At 42.9% G+C, this 23,124-nt stretch overlaps 1 protein-coding gene across 1 annotated transcript in view; it reads right to left on the bottom strand.

Annotated features, from left to right (window-relative positions):
* The window catches only part of ICE2 (interactor of little elongation complex ELL subunit 2), a 266,066-nt gene that overhangs the window by 201,069 nt on the left and 41,873 nt on the right, over nt 1–23,124 (bottom strand). The window contains exons 3-6 of the mRNA XM_077472932.1: nt 9,200–9,467; nt 8,804–8,923; nt 5,653–5,787; nt 253–369 (exon numbers count right to left, since the gene is read on the bottom strand). Of these exons, the coding sequence (XP_077329058.1) occupies nt 253–369; nt 5,653–5,787; nt 8,804–8,923; nt 9,200–9,467 (640 nt within the window). The remainder of the gene's footprint in view (nt 1–252; nt 370–5,652; nt 5,788–8,803; nt 8,924–9,199; nt 9,468–23,124) is intronic.

The raw sequence follows: 23,124 nt of genomic DNA, 5'->3' as shown, positions 1-23,124 counted from the left end.
TCTAATTGCAACACCCCTTAATGCAATACATAGTGTGAGTTATCTCCAAAAGAACCTGACAGCTGCATAATTCAATCCCTGTCCTCAAGGTTTTTATTTTAAAGTTTAAAAACAAAAGGAAGACATTTTTCCCTGTGCTGTAATTTAAGACAATGAATCTAGCCATGGATAATGTGAAGCCATGCTAAAAAATATATTTAAATAAATAATAAAGAAAGAAACACCATCACTAAAATAAAATCAAAATCTTACCTTATGCAGGCGTCCAGCCTTTCTCACTGGGGACATTGTTTGTGATACCTTTTTGTATGACGATGCAAGAACAATATCATCTGTTGGAAATTTGACTTTCACAAAGTTTACTGATCCCTGAAAAAAATAAAAATGTTTATCAGTCAGTAATACATATAAGCTGTTGGCCCCTGAGAAGACAGTGACTCTGGGTTGATGGTGTGAGAGACCCCTGAGGGTTGAGCTCAGCTGCTGAGGCTTCGTGGTGCAAGGGGCAACAGGGGTAATGTCATGTTCTAAATGTGTATGTAGATTAATGTTTGGTATCCAAGAGGGTGGTTGGTGCTTACTATATAGACAGGAACAGCAAGGAGAGTGCGAGGGACAGGGAGAGAAGCCAGGGGCGTAACTATAGGGGGTGTAGCAGTCGCAACCGCAACCGGGCCCTGTGATGCAGGGGGCCCATGCAGCCCCCTCTACATATGGCCGGCAGCAGCACAGGCAGCTAGGGGTACCAGTGCACCATGCACATGGGTGGCTGGAGGTGGGGGGTGACTAGCAGAGCTCCATGTTCGACTATCGCACTGGCTGCTCTTTAGTTGTGCATTCCCCGCATGACCTGTGTCCTCGGCCGGCTCCTCAGAGTACCCCTCTCCTGCTCCATGCATTGCCACTCAGTCCGATGTCTGTTCTCCACAGCCAGAGTTTGGTTCAGACCTAAAAACGTATCTGTTACTTTCCACAACACTTACAGTTGCAATCTGATGTGTTGACTAATTATGTAACCACATTATCATGAGAATTAACCCAAATACATGCCCAGGTGTTTTCTTCCATTCCAGATCCTGAATTAGATACATGAACATACCAACCACTGCCTGGAGATTGGGTGCTGGTAAAGAAGATTGTAAGGAAGCACTCCCTTGATCCTAGATATGATGGTCAAATGGGCCGGAAAGAACACCTGGATACACGCTTCCCACTGCAAGAAAGCTACAGCCCGTGAGGACAAGATCCCACCCACTTCATGATGACCATGCTGCATATCCTTTTTCTGTTTGGTCTAGGGGGGGCCCAGGAGGTGGCCATTACAAAAAACAACAATTACATTTTGGTATAACTCTTCAAGCACACGTGGCCACCTTTACATGTGATTACTGTGGAATAGCACCTTGTCCATTTGACCCACATGTGTACACAGACGCCATAGGGGTCCCAAAGGGGGTCCCTGATAAATTCAAAGCCAGGGACCAGGTAAAAGCTGGCTTTGAATCTTTGATCCCCATAATAAAATGTTAACAAGAATGTAGATTGGGTTAACTACATATATTATAACCGTCAGAGATTCGTGAATTATACCAGAGATGCCCTCCAGGGAATCGCTGACCAGTTAGCCCCCACTTCCTACATGACATTCTGGAAACGGATGGTCTTAAACATGGTGTTAGCCGACAAAGGAGGTGTCTGTAAAATGATAGAAAGAACGGGAACCTGTTGCACCTACATTCCTGATAATACTGGCCCAAATGGTAAGGTTACTTCAGCTATAAAGAAATTAGAAGATCTGTCATTGGAGTAGAAGAACTCAGGTATCAAAGACCCATGGGATCAATATTTTAGCTGGATGAGTGGGTGGAAAAAGTGCTTGCCCAGATGGGGTAACGGTATTAATAATCCTGGTTCTTTTAGCCCTGATTGTATGCTGTATTCTACCTTTCATAAAGAAGTTAATGAGCAAAGCTGCAAACAACAGCACTCTTACATTTCTTCACCAAGAAGGACTCCTCTTCACCCCCCTACAGTCACTCCCTGTCCATTAACTCACAATCCTATAGGGTTATAGGGATAGATAGCGCCTGACTGCCCTTCTCTAGCTGTATCAAGGGGGGTAGTGAACTAGTTGCCATCCGTCTCTATATACAGCCTAAAAGAGTTGCTGAGGAGAATGGGCCAGGTGAGTAGGACCTTTAGCAGGAGGGACAGAAAAGAGAAAATAGCCATTTTAGGGGGGACTGTGAAGGAATGTAATGAACATTATGTGTATACACGTTTCTATGCAACTCCTTACTTATTACATAGTAAACAGCTCTGCTTTGGAACCAAAGATGGCGCCTACACCCTGCTGCCCCCGCACTGGAGGTATGAGGAAGTAAAGATAGAACAAACGACAACCAAGCTTCAAGCATCAAGTTCCTGCATTCTTCTTGTATTTCAGCCAATACCTTTTAGATGTACCGTTTAGACTGACCACATTTACATAGTAGTGATGTATACACTCTAAACAGAGATTAGGTAGTGATTGAACTGAACAGTCAGAGTGATTACTTCCGGCGTGCATGCATATCTACACTACATAATTAGGACCAGCAGCAGACATCCAAATTGAACCCGATTGCGGTTCCGATCTATTACAATCTGCCCTGGACCTCTCTAAACCTGCGGGACCCATGACCCCATTCTTTAGGTCTCCGGCTTTTCTGCCAGCCTTACATGCAACAGGCTTTGGAATTTTACTCAAACAGGACCACAGGAGACTTGCCCAGGTTCTCCAGGCAGATCCATCTTTAACAAAAACCAATCCTTTTTTTGATACTTTCACCTAACCAATCACAGTGGTTACAGGAGCAACAAATACTGTCCTATATTCGCTCTTTCCCTTCATCACCAGAAATTCTTGCCAGGCCAACAGATTTTGAAGCTATAGACAGAGGGAGAGAGGGGCTATGTTTGGACTTTAGTAGTACCGTATAATCGACTGATATTGGGCAGCCAAAAGTTAAATTATTCAGGGAATTTTATTTCAAAAAGGAATATAGTAACACGTTTTACAAAATAAAAACAGATCATGACAATCAGAAAAGTTGTTTCCTATCATAACAGTTAGAACATCAATACCATCTATATATTGGTTACTCTACATGTTTTGTGGGCTTAGTCGCTTCTTCATCTGTGTCCCATGATGTACTTCAAAGCAAAGGATATTACAGGTAAGCTGTTATAAAAATTCTATTTTCTTATCGTATATCAGGGGACACAGAGCCATAGTAGTTACTATGTGTGATGTCCCATAGCAATGGCAACTGAAGCGAGGGAGACAAAAAAAGTAGGGCACCAAGAGACTAGAGGACTTATACTGCAGCCTGCAGTACACTGCGCCCAAAGGCGATATCTTCCTGACCTTTTACATCTACTTGATAGAATCTGGTAAATGTATGGACTGAAGAACAAGTTGTGACCTTGCAGATCTGAGGCTTGGTGATGCACTGCCCAAGAAGCACTAACAGCCCTTGTGGAGTGCGCTTTAATATGAAAAGGAGGAATTCTCCTCTTTAACCGTCTCACGCCCGCCCGCCGTCATATGACGTGATGGACTTTGAGCGGGTATATCTGAATGATGCCTGTAGCTACAGACATTCAGATATTGCCGTTTTCAGCCATCTATTCCCTACGCCATAAGAACAATCATAACGGCCGCCCTCCGGTGCTTCTACCGACTCACCGATATGATCGGTGAGTCGGACAGAGGATTCACTGGCCCCAGATGTTGATCATAGAGATTTCCAGCGGACCAGATGGTCGAAGTCTCAATGATCGTCGGAGGCTGGGCGCGATGTTATGACGTCATGCCCGGCCTCTGCATTAAAAAAACTGCGCCGCTACGGCTGGGAAGCGGTGATCGGTTTATTTTTTTGGGGGGATTTCAGGCTTCCCAGCCTAGTGGTGAGATGTGGGGTCTTATTGACCCCATATATCACTATAAAGAGGACCTTTCATGTCATATTCCTATTACAAGGGATTTTTACATTCCTTGTAATAGAAATAAAAGTGATCAATTTTTTTTTCAAAAGTATCAAAAAAAAAAAAAAAAGGATAATTAACAATTAAAAAAGAAAAAATATATTTTTTTTTAAGCGCCCCTGTCCCCGTGTGCTCGCACGTAGAAGCGAATGCATACGTAAGTCCCTCCCACATATGAAAACGGTGTTCAAACTATACATGTGAGGTATCAACGAGAACGTTGGAGCGAGAGCAATAAATTTGGTGGTCAGTAGGAGGAATAGTATCCCATCGTTGGCATCAGTGGAAGATATAGTGCCCCCTCGTTGGTGTCAGTAGGAGGAATTGTGCCCCAAGGGCCGGATAAAGGCTAGCAAAGGGCCACATCTGGCCCTTGGTCCGCAGTTTGGAGACCCCTGCTCTACACCATCTAATTATAGAAAGCTCCTGAAGAAGCGGCTAAGCCCAGGAAACATACAGCGTAACCAATATATAGATGGTATTGATGTTCTAGCTGTTATGATAGGATGCAACTTTTCTGATTGTCATGATCTGTTTTTTTGTAAAATGTGTTACTATATTCCTTTTTGAAATAAAATTCCCTGAATAATTTTACTTTTGAATGCTCAATATCAGTTGATTATACGGTACTACTAAAGCCCAATCATAGCCTCTCTCTCCCTCTGTCTATACCTTGATGGGACGAAGGCAACATGAATATTTTTTCTATTCCTATGGGACTTCTTTACAACATATTTTGAAGCCATGTTACAGGAGAACCCCCCCCAACTCATGTCATAACCCAACTCTACTCTATCCTTCTACATGCGTCCTCTCCGGATCACATCGCATCACTAGCCACTAAACCCCAAGAGAAAGAGTTCTAACTTATAACCAGATGGTATAGATGCCCATCAGTTCATGGTCTCAAACCGTCACTACTGGATACATGCTGGTGTTGTCATGCCTCTAAGGGCCATATGATTCACATCTGGTGGGAATGCCCCTCCATTCAGAAATTTTTGCAACTTATTTTTGGTTTGTATTGTACCCTGATGGTGACCTCTATTAAACCTTTCCCCGAAATAGCTCTATTATCCCCGATACCTGGACCCTTCAAATCTGTTAAAAAGGTATGTCTTGCGGCATTTTCTGACCACAGCCAGGATGGTTACCCCATGTCACTGGAAGTCAACAGCTGTACCTACACTGGGGGAATGGGCAATTGAACTGGATATAAGAGACTTCGAACGACTGTTGGCGCAGGAGTTAGGTCAGGAAGACCAGTTCTCTCTCACCTGGACCTCTTGGTCCATGTTCTGATACACTTCTGATTTTCTAACATGGCGGCATATTAAAATGGACGTACCTGTACGCCAATATGCTTGCCCGTGCCATTCTGCCGACGTACATCAGCGTGAACCGGTCGGGAAGTGGTTAAATGCAAACAAATAACTATACACTGTATACATCTAAAATGCAATAAAATTCAAACTTCAGCTTGTTCGGTTGCTTGTGTCACTCAAATGGTCTGTATATGAACATGTACAGGTTCCAGGTTTTCTGCTACCCATTTAGAGGTAATCTCTCACACTTAAAATTGTCTAGAGAAGATGAAGTGTTAGGAGTGGTTGCATTTATTACCATTTTAAGAAGACACTTTTCCAGATTCAATGACAAGTCAGGAATAAACTTCCCTCCCAGGATGCTTGTCATGTCATGGACGGTGTAGAGCTCAGGGTAATTTTTCACATAAGCTTGGCAGGATTTTATCATTTCCTGAAAATAAGCAATAATATATTATACAAAATTCTGTAAACAGCATCATATAATAATAATAATAATAATAATAATAAGCTGTTACTGGAGACATTATCCCACTGGTGTATATGTATTTAGGAGATTAGAGTTCTTCACTTCCTATTACATTATTAGCCTAGTATTTCACATGCATTATTTTGTGTATAGCCAACCTTCATAACATTTATATTTTAAACTAGGCAACACAGTTTAATCCTTCAATATTAAATATACAATTAACGTAACTCTTGTAAATAAATACACAATGTTGAATATTCTTAGGACCCATGAGCTCTTTGCTGCCTTGTACCAATTATTTTCTTCTTTTTTTTGCTTTGCCGATTCAAGTGTCTGCATAAGCATAACTGCAAGCTGATGGAAACTTTACTTACTTGGCACCAGGTAAGTGAAGCTACCTTATGTGAAAAACCAGCAAAATGAGTAGCAGGATAGCAAATGCAGCGCAGGTGGGGTATAGTGCCCAGAATCTGAACATGCTGTAAAAACACTTTAAAACAAGCCCACATCCACCTATGTAGCTAAAGACCAGTTTTGCAGTGAAATTAGTCTTCAAAATTCGCCACAGAGACACCGACGCTCTTCTCCTAATGCTTTCTATTGTACTAGAATTTAATCTAAAAAAAAGTGAATTTGAAGCAGCATACCACTGCTAAGGGAGGTCCAGATACAACTTTATCCCAATAAATGTCAGGGGGGAAAATTCAAAAAAGTATCTAAGGTGTTTTGTGGGATGGATCCAAGAACGCAACCCCCCCCTTCATCAGGGCCTGACTGATGGAAAAGTCTGCCAAACTAGCTGCATACAAGGCCTGTACTCACAATCACATTGGAAAAAATAAAATCACATTAATAAGGTCCAGTTCATTTTGAGTCTAGTCACATTGTTGTCAATCAAGCCATGATGAATGGGGCGCTCTTGGACCCCTGAAACATGCTGGCTACTTTTTTGAATTGTCCCCCTGACTTTTTGGAATAATGTTGAATCAGGACCTCTTAGCAATGGTGTGGCACTCAAATTAAAATTTTCATTACATTACACTAAAGTCAAGGATACCATGGAGATCCTGCCCAGGAACCAGATAATTTACACATTAGCTTAGCAATACCATCGAGATAACCCTAAGGGTCCAATATCTTTTCTTTTCCTCAACAGAATCTAATCTTGGCAGCCTAAAAACACACAGCAGTAGTTTTTTAAGCTGTTAGAAACTCACGGACAGGACTTTTGAGTCTTTGTTGTGATCTTTGAGGATTGCAGAAAATGAATTACTTCACATTACATGCAGCAAGAGGTCAGCGATGGCTAATTTTAAATCTATTTTATGGCTTAAAGTGGTTCTAAAGAAAATAAAAAAAAAGTGGTTTTAAAGCCTAAACAATTTTTTAACTTAATTTATTCCTTGCATTGCTTACCTGAGCCCTCATTCGATCCAGTGCTGTGCACGTCTGTAGCTCTTCTCTCCTCTCACTACCTGGTCTCAAAGGCTTCACTGTTGTCAGTTAAAGCCAGTGATAAGGGAACGGGGCCAGAGTCACGCTGTCTGTGTCTATAGATGCAGACAGCTAGCCTCGTGAATGAGTCTGCACGAGTGCTCCCATAGGAAGCCGCTTTTTGCATTTACAATCACTTTAATGCATTCTCTGCATTAAGGGAAAAAAAATTTCAAATGTGTGCCTCCCAAACTCCCCTTCCCCCAAAGACTTACATGACACCCCTATCAATCCAGCACTGTCCCCACAAGCAGCCCTGCTCTGCATGGGCTTTTCTGAGAGCAGCAGAAGCCATTGGTTCCCGCTGCTGTCAGTCAAAATTGTAAGCAGGGAGCAAGGGACGGGGCCAAGCAACACTGTCTATAGATGCACACAGACCAGCTCAGAATCATGCGCACACCAGTGTCCCCATAGCAAGCCATGCTAGGCCTCTAGCAAGCGTATTACTAAGGAAGCAATCAGAGAAGGAGGAGGAGCGGGGCCACTCTGTCCAAAACCGTTGCACAGAGTAGGTAAGTATACGTTTATTGTTTTAATAATAGAAAAAAAAATTGTTTTACAATCACTTTAATAATACCACAAGAGTTTGTTTTAACCCTTTCATTGTCACCATATGTGGAGCACATCATTGGCAGAAAAGGAGTAAAAAAAGAAAAAAATACATATACACACACATACATACACTATATTATATACACACACACACACACACACACACACACACACACACACACACACACACACACACACACACACACACTTGCTCTGGGCCTGTAAACCAGTAAGCCCTGATCATCCTCCTCTTCCTGCTGTTTAATGTCCAGCACTGTGATGGTTAATAGTTATGCAATTGAAGCTGCAGTGAACAAACCTCCACTGGGTACCCGCCCCCTCTTCCATTGGCAAAAGTGTTTTTACAGTGTACACTGTATATACTACAACCTCTGAATGGGGGAGAATCCAATGAGTCACAATATTCTATACCCCACTTACAGATTGCATTACATACAGTGCACAATGTGATACTTTCCCCATTGGAGGGGGGGGGGGCACGACATGTCGCCATCAGGGCTCCTACATATTGCCAAATTTTCAGCAGCTGGAAGAGCACTGGGCATCCCTACACAAGATTTCTACAGGATACAGCTGCCTGTATAATGTGGGACATACTTCACAACAAGCAAGTTGGAAAAAAAAAAAAAATGACTAAAGCATTAGAGAATTTTTTTTAACACTTCAGCTTTAAAAATAGTTTTAGACGTATTTTACCCATTTATTGTTTCAAAAAAACAATTCTTCATACAGTGTATTGTTATTGTGTCTGCTGAGCTATTCTTTCACAAAAGGTCTTATTTAGGTAAAACTGAATTCTTAAACAGACAGCAGTTACCTGGACTACATGTCATTCCTAGGTTGTGTCTATTCAGGTTTTCCTTTTTACTGGATCTGTGAGCAGCAAGCAAGCTAGCAGCAGGGTACTTACCTGGTTATATCTTGTGGCATCTGCACAAAGCACATTATAATCCTCAGCACAGCTGCGTGCCGCATTCTGGAGAAATTTCTGGAACTCCATATGTTCACTGCTCACCTTTAATTTCAAGAACTAAATGGGGTGGAAAAGTGAAGGCGTGTAAAGAAGTATATATGCACTTCGAAAGACATTTGAGATTATCTTAAAAGAAAGCATTAATCAAAATCTGACTTTCCAGCCGCCAAGTTAAATTGCAGGTAGTTCTCATTGTCAGATTTACATTTTATTTCTAGTGACCGTTTTATTTCAAATAATGTATATAGAATATTATAGAATATATAAACTATAAAGCTACCACACATGTCAACAATTTATGTGATCTGTGTAAACTAATGTGATACCCTGTACCTCATAGTGGTTGTATTCCTTCATCTGCAAGACATTGAGATTATTATTTTTTGTCTGGTTAATAAATTTAATCATCAGTTTCACATAGGTATCCTGCTCCAATGCAGTGAGTGAGGAGTAATGAGGATATGGTACACGAGGTTCTGGAAAGGGTGGCAAGTTCTTTGTAGGAGGTGGAGCGACAGAAGATGGACTCTCAGTAACAGGAGACTGAAGATCTTGAGCCTCTGACTTGGAAGGTGTAGGATCAGGATCTGCAGATGCTGGTCTGAAAGAAAAGAACAGGAGAGACTATACGTATACTAGGAAAGTAAGACGTTTTCTGTATTGGATGCAGCATAAAAGTTGTCTGTACTTATGTTCCCTCGTCTGCCCTGACACATACACAGTATCTCTACTAAGCTTTCCTGCTCTAGCCAAAAGAAAAGGAAATGTGGCTTGAGTTTTACATTAACCACTTTAAGACCAGGCCTTTTCTGAAATTTTTTGGTTGAAAAAAAGTTTGTAATTTTATGTCACACGGTATGCGTTTTGTTTTTTTTGTAAAATATAAAAGGATGGCGTTACGCCAGGTAATTATACCCAGCATGCTCTATTTGGAGGACATAGGACCGTCTCTGCAGACTGCCCTCCAGATCATAGAGGAATTCGGTAAACATTCGGGCCTGCATATAAATTGGTCTAAGTCCCAAATCTTACCCTTATGCCGGGTACACACGATCGGAATTCACGTCGGAAAAAGCTCCGATGGTTTTCCTGACGGAATTCGGCTCAAGCCGTCTTGCCTACACGGTCACATCAAATTCCGATCGTTTATAACGCGGTGACGTACAACAGGTATGACGGGACTAGAAAAAGGAAGTTCAATAGCCAGTAGCCAATAGTTTCTGTCTCGTAGTTGAATCTGAGCATGTGTTATTTTTGGCGTGTCGGAATTGCATACACACGATCGGAATTACCGATAGAAAATTGAGAACATGCCATCAATTTTTGGCTGGTGGAAATTCGGACAGCTAAATTCCGATGGAGCATACACACGGTCGCATTTTTCCGATAAAAAGCTCTCATTGGTCTTTTTCTGGCCGGAATTCCGATCGTGTGTACGCGGCATTAGACTCATTCCTACCATCCAGCTGTTCGGCCTCCCTCCCATTGAACAGGGTGTCCCATATCCAATAATTAGGGGTAAGGATTACTAAAGAGCCTCAAGAATATATTAAAAATAATAAAAACCTCTATTCACATTCCTGAAGTCTCACACGCAATCTTGGGCACGACTCCCATTGGGGCTGACAGGTTGGGTCAACCTTACCAAAATGATCCTGGTGGCAAAATTTCTTTACATGTTTTGGCACTCCCCAGTTCTAATCCCTCGAAAAATTTTCAAAACGCTAGACTGTATTCTCAACACCTTCATCTGGGGACCCAATAGACATAAATTAGCGTGGAATACTCTTAAAAACCCAACCTCTTCGGGAGGAGTGGCCCTTCCAGACTTCCACTTATATTACATAGCGGCCCAACTCTCCCACCTTTACCACCTTCATAAATCTGATGGTCCTAGATACCAAACGCTAAACTTGTGAGAAGCCAGGCCATAGAACACACTCCCCCATACAGGTAATATTCAGAGGTGGGGGGGTGGGTTCCAAGTCGGAACCTTCTGCTATCCCACCACAGACGGGTCTGGGAGATTGCGCTCAAAATAACCGATGCTGACTTTTTCCACTCACACACACCCTTGTGGAACAATCCCCAATTAAAAGCATTTACTTTAATCCTGGACATTGACATCTGAGCCTCTAAGGGGATACTATACATAATATAGGTAATCACCTCGCTTGGAGTACGAGATTTCCAATCACTATTATCACTGAAGGACGAGTTTGAGCTGCCCTCCGATATGTTATTCCGATATCTACAGATAAGGCACGCCCTCCAAACTCAATTTGCAGATGGCTTCCCAAACCCACAAACTATATCCCTGGTAGATGTGATTATAGGTGCAAACCCTTCTAAACGGATATCAACTATATACAACATTCTGATAACCTGTTCGGTGTTGCGGATCATTCATACTGCTAGAATCAGATGGGAGGGAGACATAGGTCCCATAGAAGAGTCAGACTGGGACGAGATATTGGAAAATGCCAAGAGGGCCTCTCCCAAGCTATCAGAGTGCCTGACCCAATTATACGTTATTCACAAGTCATACCTAACCCCAATGAGAATTGTCAAATACCACTCAAACTAAAGCCCACTGTCAATGGTGTGCTGGTCAACCATGTACATTCCATCACCTAATGTTGTCCTGCCCAGTGATTCAAACATGCTGGGCACAAATTATCAAATTACTACATGAATACATGGGTTCACCTCTGCAGCTGGTCCCAAAGCCCCGTGTACTGGGCTTACTTCCAGATGTTACTATTGACAAGTTTTTAGCTACCTTCCTGCATGAAACTCTTTTTAGTGCACAGAAGCTAGTGGCCTGATACTGGATGCAATCCACCCCTCCTACACTTCAGACATGGGTTGAGGAAATAAATCTCAATCTACCATATAAACAGTCATTTATCAGCATCGGGATGTCCCACCAAAATACAATAAGGTCTTGGATAGGTGGCTTGACAGCCCAGACACATGTACCGAGTAGGCCGTTACTTCTAACTGCTTACCGAGGGATAAAAACGACATCACATTACCAGTGAGTATTGTGCTAGTCTGAAAACGAATACATGGTTACGCGAGTATCCGGGGCAGGTTGATATAACACATCCAGATGAATCTAATTGATCAGCGACAAAGAGTTATGATGCCATGCACGATGGTTAAAATATGGAAACGTATTTGTTGGCGTTTACTTGACATCCTTGTATTGTACTGACTTGCATGACTTGTACTGTACCTACACGACTTGTACTTTTGTACCTACAAATAAATCTTTTTTTTTGCACAAAAAAAAAAATATATATACCCAGCACGTCATGCTTTAAAAACTGTGCATGCTTGTGGAACGGAGCCAAACTACGGTATTTAAAAATCTCCATAGGCAACGCTTTAAAAGCCTTTACAGATTACCAATATGGAGTTATACTGGCCTGGTACTAGAATTATTGCCCTCGCTCTGTCACTCACGACAATAATGCACACAAGTGGTGCAATCGCCGTTTATGTATGCATGAGGGACCAACACGTATGTTAGACCCCATACACACTATTAGATTATATGCAGATTTTTGTCTTCAGATTTACTAAAACCATATAATATGAGGTCAAACCTTAAGAGGTTCAATTTGTATGCAATCAGGCAAAGCCCTTGCACTACATGGTTTTGGTAAATCTGAAGACACAAATCAGCAAAAAAAATATCTGTATCTTATTTATTTTAATTTTGTTATTTTTACACTGTCTATTTTGTTTTCCTTTTAATCACTTTTATTGCTGTCACAAGTAATGTACACATCCCTTGTGATCACGATAAGCAATGGCAGTTCCTCTTTATGGACAGTCCCCAGATTTCTCCTCTGCTCTTAAGCTCCTGAGCACACCAAGATCGGTGTGATCAGATGCTTTTTACAAAAATTTCTTGTTTACATGCTAGGGAAACCGGAAGTGACAAAATACTCATTGCTTCTGATTTCTAATATCATAGAGATGATCAGGGAAGATCCAGTTCCCAATCACCTCTATGGTAGGCAAGAACGGAATTGCTGGCTTCAGTGCCAGGCTCCCCGTCGGGATGGGAGGGCTCGGAGAGACATCAGGAGGGGGAAAGGACCTTCACCCCCCCCCACCTGTAAAAGCAATCCAGCAGCCATTTATTTTTTTATAAAGAATGAAAAAAGGGTATAAAAATAGCTAAAGTTCACATTTGAGCATTGTGCTTATCTACAAGGAGCATCTGTTTACTTGCCATCAAGTAATGTCACTACTAAAGATTTTCGAAAGTGAATTACGCACCTCTGATTACTGAATAAAGACCCGGTGCATTGTATGGGGACCAAAATAAGTGCTCAGCTGTTTCCTTTTTCACTCACAAACTGGGATTCAGAATTATGCTAAGATTTCTCATTACAGCCCACAGAAGCGAAAAGTGAAGTGACTTGAGCCATGAAGAAAGGATAGGACATCAGGAGTACTTAGCACTAGACATTTCGCAGCTGTCTTTTTAGATAGGTGAAGATGTCCGTCATAAAGCCAATGCAGAGAATCGAGCACATTAAATTATCATGGACAACAGAAAGATGCTGACTCAGGTACTTCAGCTTTAATGAACAGCATACAAAAAAAAAACGTACTATTATAGAACAGTTTTATCATATAGTACCAAAAGTGAAAGGGACCGCACAGAACTCTAAACCAGTCAGAAATGCATACAATTAAGAAATCTACATATTATAAATGTATCTTTGGTGAGCAAGTTCTTGAGCCCGATGAATGACAATGTCAAAGTTGAGATGTAAGAACAATGATGCGTTATGTGACATCCTGGTCAGTTCACCACATAAAGGTGTCACCACCCAAATCTGACCTAACATGTCTATGTACTCTGACCTTGGATTGTTCTTTACATTCTTAATTTAAAGTGAACCTGTGCCCAGATCACGCACACTAAAGTGTTTACATATGTTAAACAAATGGGAGAAGCCCACATTAAATCCCCATTTACTTGTGTGCAACTGTCACGCTTCAGACAATGCAAAAAGAAGAGTCCCATTATCAATCCCATTATGCTCTTCTGTGCAACTAAAGAGTGATTTTTCTTTCCTGCAACCATGGGCTGTGTTGGTGGGGGAATCCCTCCCGCTGAGCCATTGTGTTCTCCTGATGGGAGAGCAGGGGGAGCCATCTACACCGGGAGAACAGTCATTACTGTTGGCTGTTATAAGAGCCGCTAGCAATTATAGCATAAAAAAAAAATCTGACATGCTGGTTGAACCCAAGTTGATTGATCAATCAAATTGGGTACAATCAGCCTGGCCATATGTAAGTATTGTTAGGCTACATGCACATGAGCACTCACATTTAGACATAAAAGACATTGCATATTTCTAGGTGCATGGAATGTCCTAAAGGTTCATATAGCTGCCCACAGACATGAATGGGTGAATGCAGCAGTGCAAAACTTAATGCACCAAACATTAAATGTTGGACAGCTGTATGCAGTTCTAGGACATCCCAGGCAGAATTACACAAAGTCTATACGCAATGTGGAAAATTGCACCCATGTATATGAAGGCTTAATTTTCAAAGTTCACAACGTGGGCACTGAAAGCCTAGATTTTGCAAACAGGCATGAAAATGGTTACATTCAGAGGCGTCTGGATTTTTATTTTTTAATACCTATGAATACAACTGCACATGCAGGTGTTTTAATCCGTATTTGCACGCTGCACTCAGGGGCACAAAAATGCCCAAACCTCACGTTACTGTAGAAGCATATTCATGTTTTTTTTTTTTTATTGATAACCACCTTCTGACCTCCCCATAGCAGTTACTGCTACCTGTCCCCTCAAAATAACAACAAACAGCCATTAATGTCTAAACCACTGGCTACAAAAAGTGAAAATTTCCAAATTGGGCCCAAAGTATCAATATTTTGTGTGGCCACCATTATTTTCCAGCACTGCCTTAGCCCTCTTGGGCATAGAGTTCACAAGAGCTTCACAGGTTGCCACTGGAGTCCGCTTCCACTCCATGACAACATCATGGAGCTGGTGGATGCTGGAGACCTTGCACTCCTCCACCTTCCATTTGAGGATGCCCCACAGATGCTCAATAGGGTTTAGGTCTGGAGACATGCTTGGCCAGTTCATCACCTTTACCCTCAGATTCTTTAGAAAGGCAGTGGTCGACGTGGAGGTTTGGGGTCTTTATCATGTTGGAATACTGCCCTGTGACCCAGGGGATCATGCTCCGCTTCAGTATGTCACAGTACATGTTGGTATTCATGGTTCCTTCAATGGACTGTAGCCCCAGACCATGGCACTCCCACCACCATACTTGACTGTAGGCAAGACAAAACTTGTCTACTCACTTGGTTTAATCTTGGTCTGATCAAACCACAGGACATGGTTCCAGTAATCAATAGTAGTCTGCTTGTCTTCAGCAAACTTTTTGCAGGCATTTTTGAGCAAAATCTTTAGAAGAGGCTTCCTTCTGAGAGGACAGCAATGCAATCCAATTTGATGCAGTGCGCGGCATATGGTCGGAGTACTTACAGGCTGACCCCCCCACCCATTCAACCTCTGCAGCAATGCTGGCAGCACTCATACGTCCATTTCCCAATGCCATATTTGAGTAGAGCATCAATTCATTTTTTCAGATCCGCAGAGAGTTCTTTGAAGTGCCATGTTGAACTTCCAGTGACTAGTATGAGAGAGTGAGAGCAATAACACCAAATTTTACACACCTGCTCCCCATTCACACATGAGACCTTTTAACACCGACGAGTCACATGACACTGGGGAGGGAAATTGGCTAATTGGGTCCAATTTGGACATTTTCACTTAGGGATGTACTCACTTTTGTTGCCAGTGGTTTAGACATTAATGGCTGTGTGTTGAGTTATTTTGAGGGGACAGCAAATGTACTGTTTATACAAGCTGTGCACTCACTACCTTACATTGTAGCAAGGTTATTGTCACATGAAAAGATATAATAAAATATTTACAAAAATGTGAGGGGTGTACTCACTTTTGTGCGCCGATTCTGCTGTGATAAGTCACAGCAGAAGCCGATCAGTGGATGCCGGACAACAGATGTCCGCCGGCGCCCGCAGATCGTCATACATTGCATCTGGAAAGGATTCACATCGCTTCACTTTTCCCACATTTTTTTTATGTTACAGCCTTATTCCAAAATTGATTACATTTATTAATTATTTTCCTCAAAGTTCTAGAAACCATACCCCATAATGACAATGTGAAAGAAGTTTGTTTAAAATCTTTGCAAATTTATAAAAAAAAACTTTTTCATTAGTATTCACAGCCTGCTCATTACTATGTTGGCTTGGCACACCTATTTTTGGGCAGTTTCTCCCATTCTTCTTTGCAGGACCTCTCAAGCTCCATCAGGTTGGATGGGGAGCGTCGGTGTACAGCCATTTTCAGATCTCCCCAGAGATGTTTAATCGGGTTTTAGGCTGGGCCACTCAAGGACATTCACAGGGTTGTCCCGTAGTTACTCCTTTGTTATCTTAGCTGTGTGCTTAGGGTCATTGTTCTGTTGGAAGATGAACCTTCGCCTCAGTCTGAGGTCCGGAGTGCTCTGGAGTAGATTTTCATCAAGGTTGTCACTGTACATTGCGGCTTTCATTTTCCCTTGATCCTGACTAGTGTCCCAGTTCCTGCCACTGAAAAACATCCCCACCACCATGCTTCACTGTAGGGACAATATTGGCCAGGTGATGAGCAGCACCTGGTTTCCTCTGGGCATGCTATTCAGGCCAAAGAGTTCAATCTCTGTTTCATCAGACCAGAGCACTTGTTTCTCGTGGTCAGAGTTCTTCAGGAGCCTTTTGGCAGCTTGAAAAGGGCTTTCATGTGCCTTTTACTGATGAGTGGCTTCTGTCTGGCCACTCTACCATACAGGCCTGATTGGTGTAGTGCTGCAGAGTGGGTTGTTCTTCTGGAAGGTTCTCCGCTCTCTACAGAGAAAAGCTGGAGCTCTGTCAGAGTGGCCATCAGGTTCTTGGTTACCTCCCTGACTAAGGCTCTTCTCCTCCGCTCACGTTTTGGCCGGGTGGCCCATTCTAGGAAGAGTCCTGCTAGTTCGAAACGTCTTCCATTTGGAGGGCATGGCCTGATGCACCATGTGAATGGATGTCTCTCTCTGCAGCTCCGTGATCCCTTCTGCATAAACTTGTGCAATCCTGCTTCCCTGCTTCCGTTAACATGTCCAATGTCATGTGCATCTCCTGGAATATGAGGGGGTTAAATTCTAAATCAAAGCAGGACTCCGAGTTTCTCAAATCTCACAAACCACAAATACTATGCCTGCAGGAGATACATTTAAATGGGGCCTAAAGTCCTAGCTCTTAAAAAGCACTGGATAATGCATGGCTATCACTCCACCTACTCTAATTATGCCTGGGGGTGTCAATTCTAATACGAAAAGGTCTCCCTTTTCCCTGTGATCGGGTTATTTCTGATCCTAATGGGCGATACATTTTTCTTCTATTTACTGTATATGCTGTGCCATTAATTATTAGTGGTGGTATATGTCCTTACCTTTGTCACAGCTGCAATCTTTACTGAATTGAGTGTTCTCTTGTCAGAATTATCAACAATTGCCACTCATTGTTGGGGACTTCAATTTGGTGCTGGACCCTTGTCTGGACCGATTGAAGCCCCTTCATTATGACTAAGTTGTTTGGTCAGTGGTGTGCTTCCTTTGGTATGTAGACTTATGGCGCCAGAAAATGGCTAGGATTTATTCCTGTCAATCTCAGGCATATCCTACCCTCTCCAGGATGGACTATGCTTTGGGGGACACCGGATTTAGTCCCCTACATACAGTGTCATTCTTATTTCAAATGATATCTGACAATTCTGCCCTTTGTGTAGAGCTGATATTGGGTCATAGGGCAACATTCCGGCAGTGGAAGCTTAGTCACCTCTGGGTATCCACTTCCGAGTTTCAGGAACCCATCCATTAAGTTATGTCTCATTACTGGGAGGATAATGCCTGGTCCTCCCCTACGGACCCCACAGTGCATGCCTTTAAGGCAACTGTGTGGGGCTCATATCTCTCACATTGCTAAACATAGGAAGACCACCCAGGCTAACCTTCAGGCCTTGGAGGCTGCTAGGGCCCAGTATTCTGCACACCCCAGTCTAGATTCCCACGGTGTCCTGGTGGGGGCGCACAAGGCCCTTGACCTCTATAGGGTAGATACAACTCAAACAACTTTGTCAGCTAGGTTGCATCAACACAGTGGGAAATATGGAAAGCTGTTGGCTTACCTTTCTCATACAGCATACAGGGAAGGGTCCATACCACAAATTCAACTAGCAGTTGGCTCAGTTACCTCTGATCCTCTATCAACCAGACCTTTCAGTCCCTCTATGAACACCTATACTTAGATCCGGGGCCCCCTGCTGAACTTGAGTAGGCCGGGTTCTTTGAATCCATTCAGTTTCTTGCATTGGAAGACTCCAACACTTATTTTAGATCAACCCCTGACGACTGAGGAAATTACACAGGCCATATATTCTCTCCCCCAAACAAGACCCCAGGGTTAGATGGTTTACCTGCAGAATGGTACAAGAACTATGCATAAGACTTAGCAACAAAATTACATTCACAGTTTGAAGTGGCTTTTTAAGAGGGTGAACTTCCTCCCTCTATATGCGAGGCATTGATAGTGGTGTTGTCTAACCTGAGAAAGACACATTTTTAGGTGGATCCTATCGTCCCATTTCACTGTTAAATAGCGATGTGAAGGTGCTGGCAAAACTTCTACCTATGAGATTACAAAAGGTCATTCTCCACCTGGATCAAACTGGGTTTATACCTGGCAAAAGTACTTATAACATTTGTTGTCTTTATTTGCATATTCACGGGGTAGCTACGGACCATAAAATTGGCCTGGTGTTATCCCTGGATGTGCTGAAGGCTTTTCATATGGTTAACTGGTCCTTACTTTGGGAAACTATGCACTGGATGGGTTTTAGCCTTCAGTACATTAAATGGGTTTGCCTGCTCTACACTAATCCGAGGGCTAGGATGTGCACTAATGGATATTTTTGAAGTTTTCTCCTTGCAGAGGGGTACTAGACAGGGCTGCCCACTGTCGCCACTTCGGTTTGCACTGGCAAGAGGGCCTCTTGCTCTGGCAGAGCGACAGATGGCGACGGTGGGGGCATCTGCTATGGAGAGTTATCAGAAAGAAAAAAAATCTCCCTCTATGCGGACAATGTCTTAATATACCTGGATGGCTCGGAGCAGTCCTTTATGTCCCTGATGGGAGTCATGGACGAGTTTAGGAGGATCTCTGGGGTGCGTGTAGGATGGGGAAAAAAAAAATAAAAAATCTGTTTTCCCAATTGGCCCCATTCTCAATTACACATATTTACAACAATCCAAACAGACAATTCAGCTCACCTTAAAATATTTAGGGATCCATATTAATGCGGATCTGTCCTCTTTTAAATCTTTAAAACGTAACACCAATTGTAACACACATGGAAGCTAGGTTACCTACCTGGACCTCCTTGCCTCTCAACCTGATTGGTCATGTAAACATGTTTAAAAGTTATATATTTACCCAAATTCTTATATATTTTTCGAGCAGCCCCAGTTTTATGTCAAGATATTTTTTTTCAAAAATTAGATTCGCTTTCGTCCACCTTCCTCTGGCAGGGGTCACACCCACATATTGCAAGGACATCTCTCCAAGCTGCTAAAGCTGATGGCGGTTTGGCCTGTCCGAATCTCTGGCACTATTTTTTGGCATCACAACTTACTTATGTCTATGACTGGTTCCTGGAGATCCCCTCAAACTCCTCCATCTCTTTACTGACTGCAATCTATGGCTCCAACCTATATTGTGGATGCACTACACAGATCAACGATTAAACACTGCTCACGTGGCTCTCCCAATTATATTAGCTGACTGTCCTGGCAGGAGGGTAACAAAGTGTTATTGCAATTAAAGGAAGTGTCACCTAATGCACCTCTGTGGCAGAACCCAAACTTCCCAGAGCTCCTGGGTCAACCGGACTTCCTGAGGTGGACAAGACTAGATGTCACCCATACCTCTCACATTTTTGTCAACATTTTTTGTTTCCTTTGAGTAGAAGGCTCATTGCAGAGTGAATAAATTATTTTTTAAATCTTTTTTTACGTCATACCATTCAGGCACAGTTTGGAGGTTTAACCCAGGAGCTCTCCGAATCCCCACTGGAGGTGCTACTGTCATACCCAGACATTGAAAAACTGGTTACGACTATCTATTCTCGTCTTCAGTCAGCTTGGATCAACCCCTTCCAACTGGTTCAACGGAAATGGGAGGTTTCGATCCCTGGGCTGTACGAGGAGGGGTGGGAAGAATTTAAGTTTATACACCAATTGCACTATATTCCTGCTAGGTTAGCCCATATAGGCTTTATATCCGCTACTTCCTGTTCTCGTTTGCGGGTCTAAGGATGATGGTCATGTCCTGCCTTGTCATATTGGAAGACATTTTCTATTTTTTGACCATACTTTAGTACCTGTCCCCCATACCAATGAAGTTGGGTTGCTTGGTGTGTTAAAAGGCTTTGTACGCAGGATGCATGCTCGAACACTTGTGCGTATCCTATTATTCTAGGCTAGGAAATTCATTTGACTATGAAGGAAAAATGCCTCTGCTCCAGATATACAAATCTTTTACCGCACAGTGAATAAAGTTATGCCCATTTACAAACTCATTTACAATGGTAGAGCTAGAGCCTGCCCAAAAAAAGTCTGTCAAGGTTTGGCAGCCCTGGCTTGATATTGCAGACTCCTGCTGGAAGGACACTCCGCTCTCCCAGCAATAAAGAGCAATTGAAACGGGCTCCTATCATTGTATCTGTGGTTAGCTACATCCCAGGTTGCTGGCTCCCTGACGTGTGTGTGTGTGTGTGTGTGTGTGTGTGTGTGTGTAAGGTTAATGGATGTTCCTTACCATTTCTAGTATTGGTTGTAATGTACATATATGCTGGGCCCATAGAGGTCCATTTTAGGCAATATTGCAATAATATGTTATGATATCCATTTGGAAGTTTGTGGGATAGGTTACTGCTGTTATTGTAGGTTGGCCATTTGTTCTATACAATCACCAAGTGCAATTAATATTTTGTACAATGCCTGTTGAACCTATATTTTTGAAAATCAATAAAACCTTCTTCCATTTATGGATGATCAAGGCCACTGTGCTTATTGGGACTGCAAGGTTTCTGTACCCTTCCCTAGAGCTGTGCCTCTATATAATCTTGACTCGGAGGTCTACAGACAATTCAGTGGACTTCATAAATTGGTTTGTGCTTGGACATGCACTGTTAAGTGTAGGACCTTAGACAGGTGTATGCCTTTCCAAATCATTTTTCAATCAACTGAAAATTACCACATCAAGTTGTAGAAGCATGTCAAGGCTGATCAGTGGAAACAGGATGCACCCAAGCTCAGTTTTGAGTGTCATAGCCAAGGCTGTGAATTCTTATGTAAATGTGATTTTTTTTTTTTTTAATACATTTCCCAATATTTCAAACATACGACTTTTACGTTGTCATTATGGAGTATTGTTTATAGAATGAGGAAAATAATGAATTTAATCCATTTTGGATTAAGACTAACATAATGCATAAAAAGTCAAGCACTGAATACTTTCCAGATGCACTGTATGTAAACAATGCAGAACTCCATCCCGACAGCAGGATTTGATGGATTTTCTTTCCCTGCAAAGCAGGAAAAGAAAAGCCATCACTTCCCTTAATGAGAGCAGCACATTAGTAGACACAAACACTGATTAGGCACACATTAACCCTTGAAATATGGTGTAAACAACATGAATCATGGATCCACCCTGCCTTGTATCATCGGTACAGTCTGGTGGTGGTGTAATGGTGTGGGGGATTTTTTTTTTGGTAGACTTTTTAACGATGCTCAGTTGGTACTGAGGGGCCCAAATGCCACGGCCTACCTGAGTATTATTGCTGACTATGTCCATCCCTTTATGGCTACACCATACCCATCTTCTGATGTCTACTTCCAGCAGGATAATTCACTATATCACAAAGCTCAAATCATCTCACCTCTGGTTTCTTAACCACTTGCTTACTGGGCACTTAAACCCCCCTCAGTCCCAGACCAATTTTCAGCTTTCAGCGCTGATGCACTTTGAATGACAATTGCGCGGGCATACAACACTGTACCCAAATGAAATTTTTATCATTTTTTTCCCACAAATAGAGCTTTCTTTTGGTGGTATTTAGTTACAGCTCGGAGTTTTATTTTTTGCTAAACAAACAAAAAAAGATGCAAAAAAATAAAAAAATAAAATCATGTTTTAATAGTTTGTTATAAAATTTTGCAAACGGGTCATTTTTCTCCTTCATTGAAGTGCGCTGATTAGGCGGCACTGATAGGCTGCATTGGTGGGCACTGATGGGCTGCATTGGTGGGCACTGATGGGCTGCACTGGTGGGCACTGATGGGCTGCACTGGTGGGCACTGATGGGCTGCACTGGTGGGCACTGATAGGCATAGTTAAGGCGGCACTAATAGGCACAGATAAGGCGGCACCGATGGGCACAGATAAGGCGGCACTGATGGGCAAAGATAAGATGGCACGGATGGGTGGCACGGATAAGTGGCACGGATGGGTGGCACGGATGGGTGGCACGGATGGGCACTGATAGGTACCACAGATAGATGGGACTGATGGGCACTGATAGGTGGCACTGATAGGTGGCTCTGATAGGTGGCACTGCTGGGCACTGATGGGCGGCACTGCTGGGCACTGATGGGCGGCACTGGGGTGCAGCACCTTTGAGGCAGATTGGGTGGCACTGTGGGTGGCACTGTGGGGTGGCACTGTGGGCACTATGGGCACTGACGGGGGGCACTTACTTTTGCTTTTTATTTTACTTCAGGATGGCACTGCGGGAGGCAGGTGGTCCCTTGTATTGATGGCCGTGATCGGGACTGATGTCCCGATCACGGCCGCCGGTGATCGGCTTTTTTTTTTTCTCCTCGCGCTGTCAGCGCGAGGAGGAATAATAGCCGATTACTGGCTCCGTTCTATCACATGATCAGCTGTCATTGGCTGACAGCTGATCACGTGATAAGGGGTCGGGATCGACCCCTTGCACGGATCGGTGATCAGGCGAGTCTCATGGACTCGGCGATCACAGAGCGCGCCGCGCGCGCCCCTCAGGGGGCGCGCAGGCCGCTCG

The sequence above is a fragment of the Lithobates pipiens genome, unplaced genomic scaffold (assembly GCF_037356315.1).
Source record: "Lithobates pipiens isolate NorthernLeopardFrog02 unplaced genomic scaffold, aLitPip1_a1.2 Scaffold_8, whole genome shotgun sequence".
Classification (NCBI taxonomy): domain Eukaryota; kingdom Metazoa; phylum Chordata; class Amphibia; order Anura; family Ranidae; genus Lithobates; species Lithobates pipiens.
The sequence above is the reverse complement of the archived record's forward strand: the minus strand, read 5'-3'. Positions and strand labels throughout refer to the sequence as shown.